Source organism: Bactrocera tryoni, unplaced genomic scaffold, assembly GCF_016617805.1.
Source record: "Bactrocera tryoni isolate S06 unplaced genomic scaffold, CSIRO_BtryS06_freeze2 scaffold_25, whole genome shotgun sequence".
Taxonomy (NCBI): domain Eukaryota; kingdom Metazoa; phylum Arthropoda; class Insecta; order Diptera; family Tephritidae; genus Bactrocera; species Bactrocera tryoni.
Genome location: NW_024395977.1, coordinates 31,307,820 through 31,324,712, shown reverse-complemented (window position 1 = coordinate 31,324,712; position 16,893 = coordinate 31,307,820). Strand labels below are relative to the sequence as shown.

Sequence of the window (16,893 nt, the reverse complement as noted above, 5' to 3'; positions counted from 1 at the left end):
TAACATTTTAACTAATTATTTCATAATAAAGTTATAAAATTCGGATGTATCTTGAAACAGTTGAAAGTTAATTTTATTTAATAACACATGAGATAAAGACCGATGTACAAAATTTTACTCGAATATGTTACCTTTTGCTTTCACATAAGCCCCCAAACGGCCATTGATCAGTAGAAGAACCCTCAATTTCTATTGGTATTGACAATGATGCTAGAGAGATTTTTTGAGACTCCCAAAATTTCTGTGGAGTATTCAACTGGTCATGGTAATTCTGACCACAAACTCTAGTCCAAAAGCTTATAATTTGGACTTCCGGATGATCAATTCAAACAGGGTTAAATCGTCAAAATAATCTGCAACTATGAACAACTATGGTGCGCTGGAGCAGAATCTTACTAGAATATCCAATGCCTTCCATTGAAGAGTGTACTCATACAACCCATGGAATAACATTTTTAGCGCGTTGGGAAGTTTTTGTGTAGATTTTGTCGCTTTGCTTACTAAAAACTTCCACAGAGAACTTTTTTTTTTAGAAAAATGTGTGGATACAGTGTTAACTTAGTAGTAGTCTTTTAATAGCAATTCTTTTTTTCTAATAACAACAAAAAATAATTATTTAACTCAAAAATTACATTAAAAAAGTTTACATTAAGTAAAAAATTAACTTCTGAAACATTTTAGTATATATCGTAGTTGGGTTGCCGTCTATAACTTTTCGCACCCGCCGTGGTTTCGATTCTTGTCGAATCGTTAACTCTGCAGATGTTATGCTATTCTAATCTGCTTCTATTTTCTCTTTGAGAATAGTGAGTCTGGTTCCCCAGACAGGTTCATTCATGTAGGGTTTAATTGTCTCGGAGCTTAATAAAGCACTCAGTCCTTAACAACCCTTGACGTGTGTTTTAAGTAATTTCCTCGTGGAAGATCCAAGCGGTTTTTTGTGATTCAGTAGTTCGCAAATAAAAATTTGGTGCGTCAGGATTTATTGTCTTAACTCGTGTGGTATCGATGTTTTTAGCTCCTGGACAAAACAGTTCTTACATGAAGTCCGACCTCCACGATTTCTATTACATTATCGATATTTTCCCCGATTCGAAGGGCGGTGCATATTTTACATCAAAATTACTGGAACGGAATCGAATAAACTAAAATTGCGCGTGTTTGACTGTTACAATAACAGAACCATAAACACATTTTCAGCCGTTAGATTGCTTTTTAACCTTTATCGCAGACTATAAAAAATGATGTATTTACTTTTGTCTGATACCCATCTTTGACATATGTTCCAACAGTACTGAGTCAAGCAATAGAGGAACCCTTATACGATGAGAGGTACAGATTACTAAAAGCACATATTGAAAAAAGAAGGAATTTCTTTAGTACAATTATGTACAAATTTATTACAAATTCATATTGTAAAATACATACATATTTTCGAATATCCTAATATTGAAAAGACATTTTTATGTTGGATTTACATATTTTTATAATGACAAACACCTATATGCACATGTATATATACGTATATACGTATGTATATAAATTGAATAAATTAATTAAAGATATGTTAAACGGTATGTAATAAATATTTATTGGGAAAAATCGGATCTTACAGTTATTTCAAACTAATAAAAAAATGCTTTAAAAAATTTTGACAAATGGTAACGTTAAAGCAATAAAGTGCATCAGTTTTCAAAATAATTAAATTTTCGATCTACTTCTCTTGGAGGTAAACGATCACCCAATGTTTTGGATGTTTTGTTATTGCACTGCTTTCCGCAAGACTATTGAAAAAATGTATGTAAGGAATGCTTAAACAGTATATATTTAATTAAGCCTTAATTACATAGAATTATAAACAACGCTAAGCAAATACTTTTTCTGGACCGGTGTTACAATACTAATTTCAATCAACTTCTGTTTATGTTATAGATATACTTATGTTTTTTTTTATTTCTTTGTTGAATTGATTCAGTCTTAAGTCATAAGGCTTTGACTAAAACTGTTGTTTTTTAAGGCATGAAATGTTGCCAGTTTTTAACTTATTCTGATATCTTAAAGATCGCAAAAAATTAAACCAAAGAAATAACATATCTTTAATTACTAAATTTTGCGGTGAACTCTTTTATCACGAGCAAATATATTTCATTTCAACATCACATAATAAACTTAAAAATTTGTCAATATTGAAAATTTAATATTTTGATTATTAGGGTTTTCACAAGTCTCATAAAGCTATAAGTTATAACGATTTAAATATAGCATTGATAATTGTAAATGTGTAAACTCATTTTTGTATGAAATATAACAACAATTTTTTTAAGCAAGTGCAAAAATTTATAATTTTACGATTTGACGATGTTTTACGACGGCTTGTGAGTACCCCATATATATTTTTTAACTTTATTTTATAAATAATATTCTTTATTTAATTTTTATATTTCTAAGTTTGAAGATTGAGAAAATAAGCGATTATTCTCAACATGAAGGTTTCTTTTTGATCTTGGTGGCGGTATTGGTGGCGTCAAACTAGACTTAATTTCAGCAGAATTTGAAGTTTTACCTTCCATAGAAGACGAGATAGTCCTTAAAGATGGTTCCGGCTTAGACGCAATATCACTTAATGAGAACGGGTGGGCTTTTCGAAGTCTGGTATACAAATTGGTTTTGATATAACGTTTAATTTTCGCTCTAAACAAAAACCCAACGCCTACTGTCATAAAGAAAATTACTAGCAAAATTAATGAAATTATCAATTTGATATAATTAAATTCATCGAAGTGTTCTTTGGTTGGTGTCTGTCTGTGTTTTGGACTTTCTGTTGCCCTTGGTTCGGACGGAGAATCCGGTTTGTATTCGTGACCATTTATAACGATGTCAGAGCAGGCGCGAAACTCTTCTTGTGGTCCACAGCCTACAGCACCATTTCCATCCGGACAAATACCCCAGTTGTTACCAGCTATATAACGCCATTGCAACACACAGTGATTACAGTTCAAACCTATCGAGGAATATAACTAGTTCAAAATTTAAATTTATTTAGGTTTTCACATCATTACCTTTAGGAAGTTGGACTTTAACATTATATATTAAACTGCCATTTCTCGGATAAAATCTAGTTTCAAGATCAGTTGATATTGATTGACTCGGAAATCCTGACTGTACTTTCAATAAATGTTGATCGAAACACTCCTGCTGTGCATATGGTTGTGAGCAAATGCGAAACTCAAAATACCTACAAATGTAATTAAAATATATGTATATTAAGTGCATATGAATAATATTGGTCTAAATATTTGGTCGAATTTTCCCTCATATGCATAATGAATCAAATTTAACCACTTTAGTTGAATAATATCCTCATTTGATTAGGTTGATTTTAATACGAATATCTTGGTCATGAAGCAAAATAGAGTAATAAAACTAGTAAGTCAATCTACAACCAATAGTATATGTTAATCAGATATCAAATATGTTTGAACTCATTTCCCATTTTCGTTGAGTTATGAATGTTAAATTCTGTCATAACATTTTTATACTCTTGCAACATGTAGCTGCAGAGTATAATAGTTTTGCATCACCTATCTAAGCGAGATAGATGTAGGGTTACACATTCTAAATGATAATGCGACGAGTTGAATTCCGAGTGACTATCTGTATGTAAATCTGTCCGTTCGTGCAAGCTGTAACTTGAGTAAAAATGAAGATATCTTGATGAAACTTAATAACTATATTCCTTCGCAAAAAAAGTAAGACGGAGTTCGTAGATGGACGTAATCAGACCACTGGCATGCCCACAAAACGCCATTAACTGGAAACGTATAAGTGTACGTAGGGGTAATAGTTTTAATATACACATATCCTAGACCACTAAAGCTACAAAGCTCGGCAAAAATCCCTTAAGCAACCCTACCGACACTGGAAAAATATCTCGGGACCCAAAAGACAGATTTCGACTAAATTTGGTACGAGACATTCTTCTTACATTTATATCTCAGAGCACAGTGCAATTTTGCACTAATAATTCTTTTAAAGTGCGCCAATTTATGACCAAAAATTTGTCAAATTCAACCAAAACTTTTCAAGCCCCAAATATCGGAAATGTGGATTCAGTATCTATAGTTCAGTTTTATCGCATATATCGGCCAACATGTGGGTTATCATAATAAAAATGGGAGGGCGTATTTTACTCATAAAAGTATATAGTTGTGCAAGAAATGGATAAATTTGGTCGTAAACTTGACCAAGCCTCTATATAACTAATACCAGATTTTTCGAACATTTGGCTGATTTTACTCCATATAATTGGTGATTGTATGTGGGGTGCCTTAATGAAACCAAGGAAAATTTTTTCAGTACGTGCATATCATCCTTAATTCTTTAGTATAAAGTTTTACCGACACCTGAAACTAATTGCGAGAGTATAAAATGTTCGGCTAAACTCGGTACAGATCACTGACCTAAAAACAAAAAAGAAGTAAGAATTAATTTTATTTGTAGGTTGTCTAAATTAAGGGAGGGACCTGCTTTAGAAGCTTCAAAAAATTAATTTGTTTTTTTGCTAAATCTATTTAAAAATGGTCTAAGAATATGCCACCAAAGATATAGATGGGAATTCGAAATATTTTCGAAGCTAGAAGGGAAATAGTGACCGAGCTTCTTCTTAATTGGCGTAGACACCGCTTACGCGATTATAGCCGAGTTAACAACAGCGCGCCACTCGTTTCTTCTTTTCGCTACGTGGTGCCAACTAGATATTCCAAGCGTAGCCAGGTCCTTCTCCACCGGGTTCTTCCAACGGAGTGAAGGTCTTCCTCTTCTTCTGCTTCCCCCAGCGGGTACTGCGTCGGATACTTTCAGAGCTGGAGTATTTTCGTCCATTCGGACAACATGACCTAGCCAGCGTAGCCGCTGTCTTATAATTCGCTGAACTATGTCAATGTCGTCGTATATCTCGTACAGCTCATCGTTCCATCGAATGCGATATTCGCCGTGGCCAACGCGCAAAGGACCGTAAATCTTTCGCAGAACTTTTCTCTCGAAAACTCGCAACGTCAACTCATCAGTTGTTGTCATCGTCTAAGCCTCTGCACAAGAGATAAAGAGATCCCCAACTCTCCTGTCACTGGAAATGTGAGAACCGCTCACCTACCGTACTTTGACAGTTGACTGGATTGTGTAGGTTTTGACGTTTTGCAATTGGAATGGCTGGAACGGCCAGATTGAAATTATACCAAACAAGTAAGGAAGGGCTAAGTTCGGGTGTCACCGAACATTTTATACTCTCGCATGGTAAAGTGATAATCGAGATTTCATAATACGTCATTTACATATTTTTCAAATACCGTATTTTTGTAAAGTTTTATTCCGCTATCATCATTGGTTCCTAATGTTTATACTCGTATTATACAGAGAAGGCATCAGATGGAATTCAAAATAGCTTTATATTGGAAGAAGGCGTGGTTGTGAACCGATTTGACCCATATCGTACATGTCATCAGGGTGTTAAGAAAATATTATATACCGAATTTCATTGAAATCGGTCTAGTAGCTCCTGAGATATGGTTCTTGGTCCATAAGTGGGCGGCGCCACGCCCATTTTCAATTTTTAGAAAAAGCCTGGGTGCAGCTTCCTTCTGCCACTTCTTCCGTAAAATTTAGTGTTTCTGACGTTTTTTGTTAGTCGGTTAACGCACTTTTAGTGATTTTGAACATAACCTTTGTATGGGAGGTGGGCGTGGTTATTATCCGATTTCTTCCATTTTTGAACTGTATATGGAAATACCTGAAGAAAACGACTTTGTAGACTTTGGTTGACATAGCTATAGTAGTTTCCGAGATATGTACAAAAAACTTAGTAGGGGGCGGGGCCACGCCCACTTTTCCAAAACAATTGCGTCCAAATATGCCCCTCCCTAATGCGATCCTTTGTGCCAAATTTCACTTTAATATCTTTATTTATGGCTTAGTTATGACACTTTATGGTCTTTCCGCCATTTTGTGGGCGTGGCAGTGTGCCGATTTTGCCCATCTTCGAACTTAACCTTCTTATGGAGCCAAGGAATTCGTGTACCAAGTTTCATCATGATATCTGCGACAGCTTGCACGGTCGGACGGACAGACGGACGGACGGACAGACAGACATCCGGATTTCGACTCTACTCGTCGCCCTGATCACTTTGGTATATATAACCCTATATCTGACTCCTTTAGTTTTAGGACTTCCAAACAACCGTTATGTGAACAAAACTATAATACTCTCGTTAGCAACATTGTTGCGAGAGTATAAAAATATATATGAACGGAGGAATTTGTTGCCGCCGTTCAAGATCGCTAATAAAAATTAAAAAAATGAAAATCAAAGAAAATGCAAAATTTAAACATATTTTAAACGTTTTGCTATTTGATGCATAGAATAATTAATTTTCAATTACAAATAACAGGCTTAATTCACCTTATTAAGTAGTGAAATATCAAAAGTTAGTTATTTTAATATATCATAAAATCATAAAAAGGATTTAAGTAGTTTCGCCATATATTAAAAGTCCAATATATAATAATCTTCAATCGTAATAAATGTTGGGTCTTTTAATTTAAATGCCCAAAAATTCTTATTTTATTCGATGTGGCCACAATGGAAAATGTTATAAAAAACGCTTATTTTGAGGCGCTCTCACACTGCAATAAATTGGGCATCCCATTATCCCTCCTCTGCACCATACAGCAGGCCGGGAATTATGAGTATAGAGTTTGGTTTTTGTTCGTCGAGAGAGAACTTTACTTCTCAATTGCCTACTCTGTCCGAAGTAGCACCTGTTGGCAAGAGTTCTCCTACGTAGGATTTCCAGGCTGACATTGTTGATGATATAACATAAAAAAAACAGTTTTTTTTTCAATTTAAAAAAATTTAAATTTTACACTTTTTTTGGAATTTTTTTAGTTCGGCTAGAAGATAAACTGTTACAAAATATGAATCTCTTTGAATTTTTTTGTTTCCGATAGAAATTGCGACCTGCATCCTGCCCGCCGTCTGACAAATGCCCATGCGAGGTGCATCGGGCAATTGCTTCTCAAAGGCAGAATATCAAAGATTTCGCATCAAAAAATTTGTGAATGATGTCTAAATATTTTTTTTCCACAATTATTTTCTTTATTGGATCTGCTTTTTCTTAAAGCCTAACATTAAGTTATAAAATCTTCAATCTATGCTCAAGTGATTGAGCTGCTTTGGTGATACGTTGCTCCTCAGTACGCAGGCACATCTCTTCTCTTAAGGCATGTTTGATCGAAGGAATGTTACAAAGCATTAGCCAAAGGGTTTGGGTGATCTCGGAGTTTAGATATATATTTAATTATACTGTCCTCTACTTCCTTCTTTACCATAGGAATACCAAGGTCTTTATGGATATTTTCGTTACGCATGTCCCATGGTGAACACGTGATAGTTCTAAGCATTTTTGATTGGAACCTTTGTATTATATCAATATTAGTTGCACAGGTCGTACGCCACAGTTGAATGCCATATGTACATCCAAATCGGCTTTATGACCGCATTATATAAAAGCACTTTGCTGTCTAGGCTAAGTTTGGAGTTTTTATTTAAAAGCCAATTTAAATTTGCAGCTCTTCATACATGTTATTTTACTCGAGATGTGTTTTCTCCACGTGAGCCTTCTATCTAGGTAAATACCAAGATATGTTACTTGGTTCGCTTGGGATTGAGCAATTTCTCTTGCTTCCGACCGCATTTATTTCAATATTCTTTTACGTGAACGTGTGAAAGTTTAGTGCAAAGTGTTTGTTAATTATTAGATATTAAAAACAACAATGTTTGTATAAAACCGAGTTAATAGTCGATTCTTGAAGAAAATAAACAAGGTAAGTAAAGTATTTTTGCTATTATTTTCTAGTCATACCTACTTAAATACATTTTTACACCCAGATGCAGGATTATTAATTTATGTATATAACGTAACGTAACGAGTACACGGAGAAAAAAATATAATAAAATTTATTATAATATTCTAGAAAAATTACTATATTTAGTTAGTAATCTCAAAACAGGATTAAATTTAAGAATAATTACTAAGCCTAAACGAAAATTAAATTCCTCGGTTAAATAAATTATAATAACTAAGGTTTCGAAAAATTACTAACCAGTTTATAAAAATCAAAAACTGTATCGCAAATTGTGTTATCTGCATTTTAAATAATAATAAAATATCATTACAATTATTAGTATTTTGTGTAACAAATATTCAAAACCTCTTCTACGAAAATTTATATTCTTGTATAGTAAAAATTACTAACAGCGGATAGTAAAAATTGAAATACAGCTTAGAGACATACGTCATCGGTGTAGTTTGATACGTTGTTTACAAATTTTCTTGTGGAAGCATACCGAAGCGTGTTTTGATATTTGTTTTTATTTGATTATGCGTATGCTACGGACACAGCGTGTGAGTAGCTTCTTATTTCAGATAAATATAAATGTAGAACAAGATATTGCTCTACATTCCAAAACAATTCGTCTTACGGTGTTTGCAGGTTGACCTATCGCTACCGTTGACATAAGTACATATGCTCCGCAAGGGAACATGGAGTACCACGGACATTGCTAGATTGACTTATAAAATTATTTTATAACAATTCAGTTTTGAGAGATTTTTCCAATTTGGCCATCTATCGAACGTTATTATACTAGAAATCGACATTACAAAAAAAAATGACAGTATCTACACTAATATTATAAAGAGGAAAGATTTGTACCTATTTTTGTATGTTTGTATGTTTGTAATGAATAGGCTCAAAAAGTACTGGGCCGATTTAAAAAATTCTTTCACCAATAGAATGCTACATTCTTCCAATTTGACATAGGCTACATTTCATTTTGAACAAAAATAGGGATCCTTGGTAAAATTTGAACAATGTAACCGAAGGTGTAGAAAAATTAGTCTTAAAATGTCTTTCGTCGAATGCGCTGCCGAAACTATTAGCGATAGAACAAAATAATGTAAAACAATATTGAAGAGCATCATAATGTCTACAAAAAACTCCGCGGTAGCATATGTCCAACTACATATTGTAGTTATGTCACTCCATGATATTTATGTGTTTATATTAATGTGTATTTCAACTCAAAGAATACAGTACATCCTGTGAAAACACCGCCAGCAACAAAATTAACATTGACGAGTTTTTTCTCAACTTTCGTCAGTGATCCGTTTGCGAGAACGTTGCTCTATTCGGAAATACCTTGATATTATACATGGAATGCATCGTCGAAGAAATAGTTGCGCAGAAAGCAAGGCCAACCAGTAGATTGAAATCCAGATGTGTTCTCAACTAATGCATTAGGACGAATTTACACAATCCACTCGAAAAACGACGACTATTCTACCTTCGGTTGCTATTGATTAATGTACGCGGTTCAACTTTATTTGAGTCATTGCTTACTGTGAATGTTACGGTGTGTGCAAGTTTTGGAGAAGTAAGCCAGCAATTACAATTGCTAGAACACATTAATCATTGGAATGAAAATGAAGTTCGCACACTTTTCGCGATAATCATTTCGACATATCAGCCTTCAAATCCGCGTCAATTATGGGATACGAACAAAAAAGACATTGCCGAAGACATTTTACATGGCCTTCGCTAAAAATTGGAAATGGTAGAATTTCGGTTGATACTTCCGGTGGTTCGATATCAATTCCATCTTCCCTTTGTCAATTGACGAAAGATAAACTCATCACAAATGTTCGGACATTGGCCAAATTATCGCACCTACGATTCCTTAAGTACACGCGCAATGCTAGCTGCCAAAAATACCGATGTTGTTGACTTAAACTGGAAGATTCAAAGTCAAATTCCGGGAGACCTGCGCTCATATAAATCGATCGATCGTCTTGACAATGAAGACGGCTCCGTGAATTATCCAGTGGTATTTCTAAATTCTTTGGACAGGCTTGGTATGCCACCGCATCATTTGCGTCTCAAAGTAGGATCAGTCGTTATTATGTTTCGCAATCGTCATGCCACGAAACTGTGTACTGGAACCCGACTGATTGTGACACACCTATCGAATACAAGGGGCAGAATGCTTGATTCTACGAATTCCTTTGAGTTCTAACGATTTCCCATTTCAGTTCAAACGTATTTCGTTTCCAGTGAAAATTGCATGTGAGATGACAATCACCTAAAGATAGTCGCATAGTGTGAGGCATAAATTTGGAAATGTTATGTTTTTCACACGGCCGTGGCGTGCTCACGAGTTGGAAAACCATCTTTTCTGTACATCGGAACAGAAACCAAAAAATGTTGTTTATCAAGCTGCGTTACATTGAAAAATAAAAACAAAAATTAAATGGTAAATTTAACTTTCTTTTCATTTCAAAACACATAATTTCACGCAGGACAACGGCTGCTGGGTCAGCTAGTTGTTTCTAAAAATGTTAGAATATATTATATAACAAATTCTAACCTCAAATTAAATTTTACAAACCGTATAGTAAAATCTCGAGTTTGTATATTATTCTTTTCACTAGAATAGATATCAATATTTATACATCAGAAAATAAAAATATTTAGAAAAACAAGAAAGTATTTTTTACTATACATATATTAAAAATTAGTATAAGTATTCTTACAGATAGTATTTGTAATATTTGTAAAGAGAATAGTAATTATTTATAAATTGTGTAGTTATTATTAGAATCGATTAAAAAAAAATATTAGGTACTATATTGGTTAGTAAAAATTTCAATGCTGACATAGCACTTATTGTACTACAGTTCATAGAATTTCTTTTTATACTTTTTAAATTCTCTTAACCAAATGGTAATAAATTAAATCGAGTCAGTACTTTTTGATGTTATGAATATAATTATTTAATATGTTGTAAAATTTACTATCTCAGTTATTAATTTATTATATCAGCTTTTAATTTTTGATTAAAAAAAAATTAATTTTTAAGAACAGATATTATTTTTTTCTTTATGAAATCAACGTATCACTTACTAAATAACAATATTTTTAGGATACCCAGAACGAAATATGCCGCAGAGAATTCATACTTCGAAAAGACAAAGCGGGTTTCAGCAGAGAAAAGCCAAAAAGGCTAAAATGGATGAAATTCAGAGCATGTCTGGATCTCTTTTCAAATATGTATGTCACAAAAGCAGATAGCGGCCAAAGTTCAAGTAAAGTACCCGAGTCTCCTGCTGACGAAAGTAATGATTCACATTTTGAAAAATCACATTCAGATAGCAACATCTACAATACAGAATCAATTAAGACGACCGATCAAGCGCAACACTTGAGAGATGTTTCCCATTGGAGTTTACCGGTTCCCAATAATGTTCGCATTGACAACATACAAAGAACATTTACAACTGGATTTCGGAAGTGGTGGAAACTAAATCCTAAAGTATTGGATTTTACGAGAAAAATCGATTTTCCAGTAGAATCGGAATCGAGTTTACCTCTACCTGCTGGTAGCCATCGCGTGCACATATAATAACCTCCGCACAATAACCACCACAAAAAAAAATGATTTTTTTTCCATGTAATTTATATGGAAAACAGAAAATTTGAAATAGGCACCTCTTAATGTTAATACTAAGAGCTCATCTTTTGAGTGACTTTCTTTTTCACATTTTCGAAAGTTTTTAGCCTGTTTTTCAGTTGAAAAAAAAAAGGTTGACTCAGAATGACACACCCTAATGTGTATGCGTACAAGTATGTATGATGATGTTTGAGACGATTGTAGAACAATATTTGTAATTTTTACGTGCGACATATTTACATGTGTACGCAGATATGTATATCTGTAGGTTTGTGTATGCATTATTTGTGTGAAAATGTCATACGCACATATGCATATATGTATGTGTGTACATATAGAGCAGCGCGCGCATTTTATATTTCTGATAAATGATAATATATGGATTTGAAATTGATTTGTACTTGCATACATATCTGCAGGATAGATGCGAATGAAAGTTTTAAATAATAAGAGGTGTAATTTACATATATTATTATTGTAATATATGTATTAAGCTTTTATAGTAGATAGCATATCATATATGTATGTATATAGCATATATACATTAATATGAAATTATATTATATTATCTAAGATAAGAAATATTTGGACATTAATTGCAAATATTACCTTGAAAATACCATAATTTAAAAATAATGTTATAAATTTTGCATGAATTCACAAAAATTCGCAAAATGATATTCATATCAAATGATATGATTGCATGTAAACGTATAAAAATATAAGCAAAAGAGCGACATATGTACGTCTGTAATAGCAATGTATGTATATTTCTGAGCACAATTTTCATTGAATGCTCAGCTCTGTTCATCAAAGTGTAAACACAATGGCTACGACAGACTGCAGCGGCACGACAGTGAACTGAAAACGTCGTTGTTCATCTTACTACATGTACATTTTGAGAAGCAACAACAACACAATGGCCGGCATGTACACAAAACAACGCAGTTGTCCATTTTGCATGTACACAATTTCGTTGTGGCCATACTAATACCTTTCACTTTTCAATGAAATTTTAATATTTTGTTCAAAGTGAAATTTTTTATGCAAAAAATAAGTAAATAGGTAAATATTTTTGCTTTAAATTATCACTTGTTATTACAAATGATATAATAGAGCTATAATATAGCTATTTTATGCTTTTATTTGTAAAATAACATCAAGTTTGTTAGAGCTGTGAATAATTTTACATTTTACATATTAGTGGCATCACCACTCTACCTCCTCTTGCTATCTTCCATTCTACTGTCAACTCTACTGTCGTTGGCAAAAATATGAGGATATTGAAGTTAGCGAGAACGACAACTGTCGGCCTGCAGTCGTGTAGTCGTGCAGCTGTCAAAAGCTGCGTTCATGCTTTTGTATTTTTTGTTTTATTTCTTTTATTATTAGTTGTTTTATTATGTTTATTGTTTGTAAACAGTTTGATTCTTTTGTAATATTTTATGTTTTGATTTGCACTTTCGGCGTTATTGCCTAACACTTGCACTTAATGCATTTTTTTAATATTTGTTTATTTTGTTTTATTTTTATTTTTGTTTTTTTAGTAAGTTTCCACGGAGCGCACGAAGACACGTCCGTTTAGATTGAAAGCTCGCTCCTAAATATATATCTAAATATATAACTACGAGTATAAGCCCTACAAATGCCGCTTTAATCAATTATTTCTTTTCCTCCTAAAAAAATCCTCAAAAAATCGATTTTATGAAGCCTCTAAAGCATGCTCCACCGTTAAACAAAGTCAAAGGAATATTACAATCTGGAGATAAAGCGATACGGACGGCCTACAAGAAACAATGACATTATTGGCAGGCAATCCAGATTATAATAATTTTCATTTTTTAAATACCCTCGCAATATGAAAACATTTAAGACATGTATGCATTTCCGTGGGTCTGTAAAATGTTTATAAATGAATTCAACATCCGTCTCTTAGCTTCTATCTCTATTCTTGTTCTATATCTACAGCGCAATGAATATTGTTGAAAGAAAATCTCAAAATTTTTAATTTATAGTGCCACATAAAGACGTCTTTTGAAGAAAAAACTATTATTATGACAATTGTAATATACCAGATGAACTTGATTCAATTATGTATACAAGGCCATGTTACTTCAGAGCGTGATTCATATTACGGAAAAATAATTTAATCCATAATGTCAAAACAACTTTATTTCTGTTTTTTTTCATCAATTTTTTGTTTGCTTTTTGACTTTTGTATGATTTACAATGAATTCGCATTCAACACATTTTCATTTGTTGAAATGTTTGAAAAATTAATTTTAAAATCATAAAACCCATTGATTACAACACTTTTGACAAATTGGTGTTTTTGGGTTATCGACACAACCTTGTGCAAGAATCCTGCTGATATGGTAATTTTTTCCTCGATAGCAAAATAATTTATCAAAACTCGAAATATATGACTTCAAATCAAGTTGAAAGTGTTATGATACGTTTTTAAAGCTTATAAAACTTATTCTGTAATATACAAATGTTATGATTATTTTTTTACCATTTAAGGTAGTTATAAAGATTGTATATACATATGTATGTACATATTTAAAAATATTTTTAGGGTTCTCATTTGATGTGGCATTTATAATAGTGGCAAGACGCGAAATAAGTCAGCTGTTCTTCATTGTCCCGTCATCGTTTTTTCTATAAATATTTAATTGATTCGTTTTAAAATAGTTTATTATTAAATTTAAATGTGCTTACATTTTCCAATTTAAAATGAAGAAATCAAAACGCGAGAAAAGAGTAAACAGCGGAATGTATGTATAATAATTTGCGACAAATTGCATGTAAAAATTAACAGATATTTTGCGATAACAAGTTTGCGATATTAAATGAGTGCCACTATTTATTTATATATACATATATTTTCTTTATATTTTCTTTTCCTTATTATGTATTTAAGGCATGCGGTTTACGTACCCCATGTGACTAGCTGTGAGTTCAACACGAATAAGCATAACAGATTCTGATGAGTATTTCCTTACGATTACTCCTTTTCCCCAAAAACCACCGGACTCATGTGGTCTTGGCTTGGGTAAATCCCATGCGTCCCCGCACTCGCCGCATTTTCCATTGTTTTGCTTCCATTGACGTGTAAATCCACCGCAATATAATTCGTGGTCATTGTAATTTGGTGGCGTCTGAAATCCATATCGCCATGCTGACGCTCTACTAGGCGGTTCAATCAATCGTCCGTGCCCACAACACTGAGGTAAATTAGCGGTATAGAAAATAAACCAATAGAAGAGCGCAATGCTAATAACAGAACACATCATTTAGTTGTGAGGTACAATTATCCTTTTAATTCCTAGAAGTAAGTAGATGTATGCGCAATATAAATTATTTAAACAATTACTCCAACGGAAAAGCAAATAAATAGTTAATTTATTTATCAAAAACCTATTATCCATTAAGATTATTAAAAACTTTCTCATGAATGTGAAATTTGCATTTTTCTGAAAATCTGATATTATTTTGACAACTTATAAATCTGTATTTACTATCCAGGGTTTGTCCGGAAAGTAATAGGACTGATTTTCCCAGGCTTTTTTGGAAGGCTGGGAAGAGGTCGCTGATGAAGACCGTGCTGGCAGACCTGTGACTTTGACAAAAACCGACAATGTGACTAATATGTGCAAAGTTTTGAACTCAGACCGTCGACTAAGTATTTCCTTAATTGCTCAGATGTTAAATTTATTAAAAACTGTGGTTTATGACTTTGTGACGGAGCACTTGAACATGAGCAAGGTATGTATGTATGTGTGAAGATGGTCCCAAAAGTGCTCACTCACGACCAAAAATTGCGGCGAGTGGAAGTGTGCCAAAAAAATTTGAACATATGTGAAAGTGCCCCCAGTTTTTGAATAACGTAATCACAGGTGACTATGTGGCCCCCCGGACTTTTTTGTTTCCTTGCCTGAAAATGCCGATGAAAGGCAAGCATTTTGAGACGACAGAGGGGATCCAAGCAACATGCACTTCGGCTCTCAAGGCTATTCCGGAAAATGCCCTCCGTGACCCCTTCAATGCTTGGAAATCGCGCTGGTAGCGCTGCATCGATGCAGAAGTAGCCTATTTTGAAGGTTTTTAAATAATTGTAACGATTGGTTCAATATTTTTTTTTTAAATTGACTCAATCCTATTACTTTCCGTACAAACCCTATATGTATGTAGATATGTACTTATTCATGACATAAGCTCTGTTACAAGTTCAAACCGTTATAAAAATTAAACTATAATTTCAATCAGGCAAAAATTCTGTCATCAGCAAAAGCAGATACATAACTAGTTATTATATGTGAGTAGATAATATACAAATCATAATAGAAACAAGTAAGAAAGTCGAAGTTTAATAAAGGAGATTGGCTAAATGGGTATCAGCCTTCCCACTTCTGCCCGCCAACACCATCCCACACATCCTTGTATGCAACATTGGTACGCCACATTCCCCACACTCATCATCATTTTCCTCGCATTATACACCACGCTCTAACACACACACAATGACATCACACACCATCATCTACTTTCGCCGAATCAAAGTACAAGAGGACAGACAACTTGATCAAAAAACACTTTTTGCGCTACGACATCGGTCTGATCAACTCGATTCCTTTTTGGCGAACGTTTACCATTTTTGCGAACATCATCGTTAACTAAAAAATATTTTGTAACCTTTGTGAGGCGAAAATTTTAATTTTATTTTAAATTCTTTTGCGAGCATCTCATTTAAAAATTAAAGCCGTTTATATACTGTATACCTATTTTGTGAAAATAAATCCGAAAGTACATTTGCATTACAAGTTTGCGAACCTCTTGAGTTCATTTCATATATACCTGTGTTTTATACTTTTCAATTTTGGGAAAAATACACGGTGAGTGCGGAAAAGGTGGTACATAAAACAATACAGAGATAGTATTGATATAATTTTACCTATTTTTTTTATCAATAAAGTAATTTAAAGACCACAGACTAATAAAATACTCTCAAAGTTTCATCAAGGTTCCTCATGTACAATCACCAATCATATGGGGTAAAGTCAGCCAGATGTTTGATAATTCTAATATTAGTTATGTATATGGGGGCTAGGTCAAGTTTTCGCCCAATTTTAATACACTGTTATCAGTAAAACACGCTCTTTCATTTTCATTGCAATGACTCATATTTTGGCTGATATAAAGTCACCCGGAAGTTCACAAGTCTTTATATTTGATACATGGGGCTAAAGGTAGTATTGACCCGATTCAATTCATTTTTAACACGCAGACATACTACTATCAAGAAAGGATTATCTCCAAATTTCAATTCT

At 33.4% G+C, this 16,893-nt stretch overlaps 1 protein-coding gene across 5 annotated transcripts in view; it reads right to left on the bottom strand.

Annotated features, from left to right (window-relative positions):
- Window positions 1–2,282: 2,282 nt before the first annotated feature.
- Window positions 2,283–16,893, bottom strand: part of LOC120780294 — a 50,280-nt gene continuing 35,669 nt past the window's right edge. For all 5 annotated transcript variants that reach the window (XM_040112582.1, XM_040112584.1, XM_040112581.1 and 2 more), the window contains 3 exons: window positions 14,504–14,891; window positions 3,060–3,235; window positions 2,283–3,001 (listed from right to left, as the gene is read on the bottom strand). In XM_040112582.1, coding sequence (XP_039968516.1) covers window positions 2,436–3,001; window positions 3,060–3,235; window positions 14,504–14,859 — 1,098 coding nt within the window. In that variant the 5' untranslated portion in view covers window positions 14,860–14,891 and the 3' untranslated portion in view covers window positions 2,283–2,435. The remainder of the gene's footprint in view (window positions 3,002–3,059; window positions 3,236–14,503; window positions 14,892–16,893) is intronic.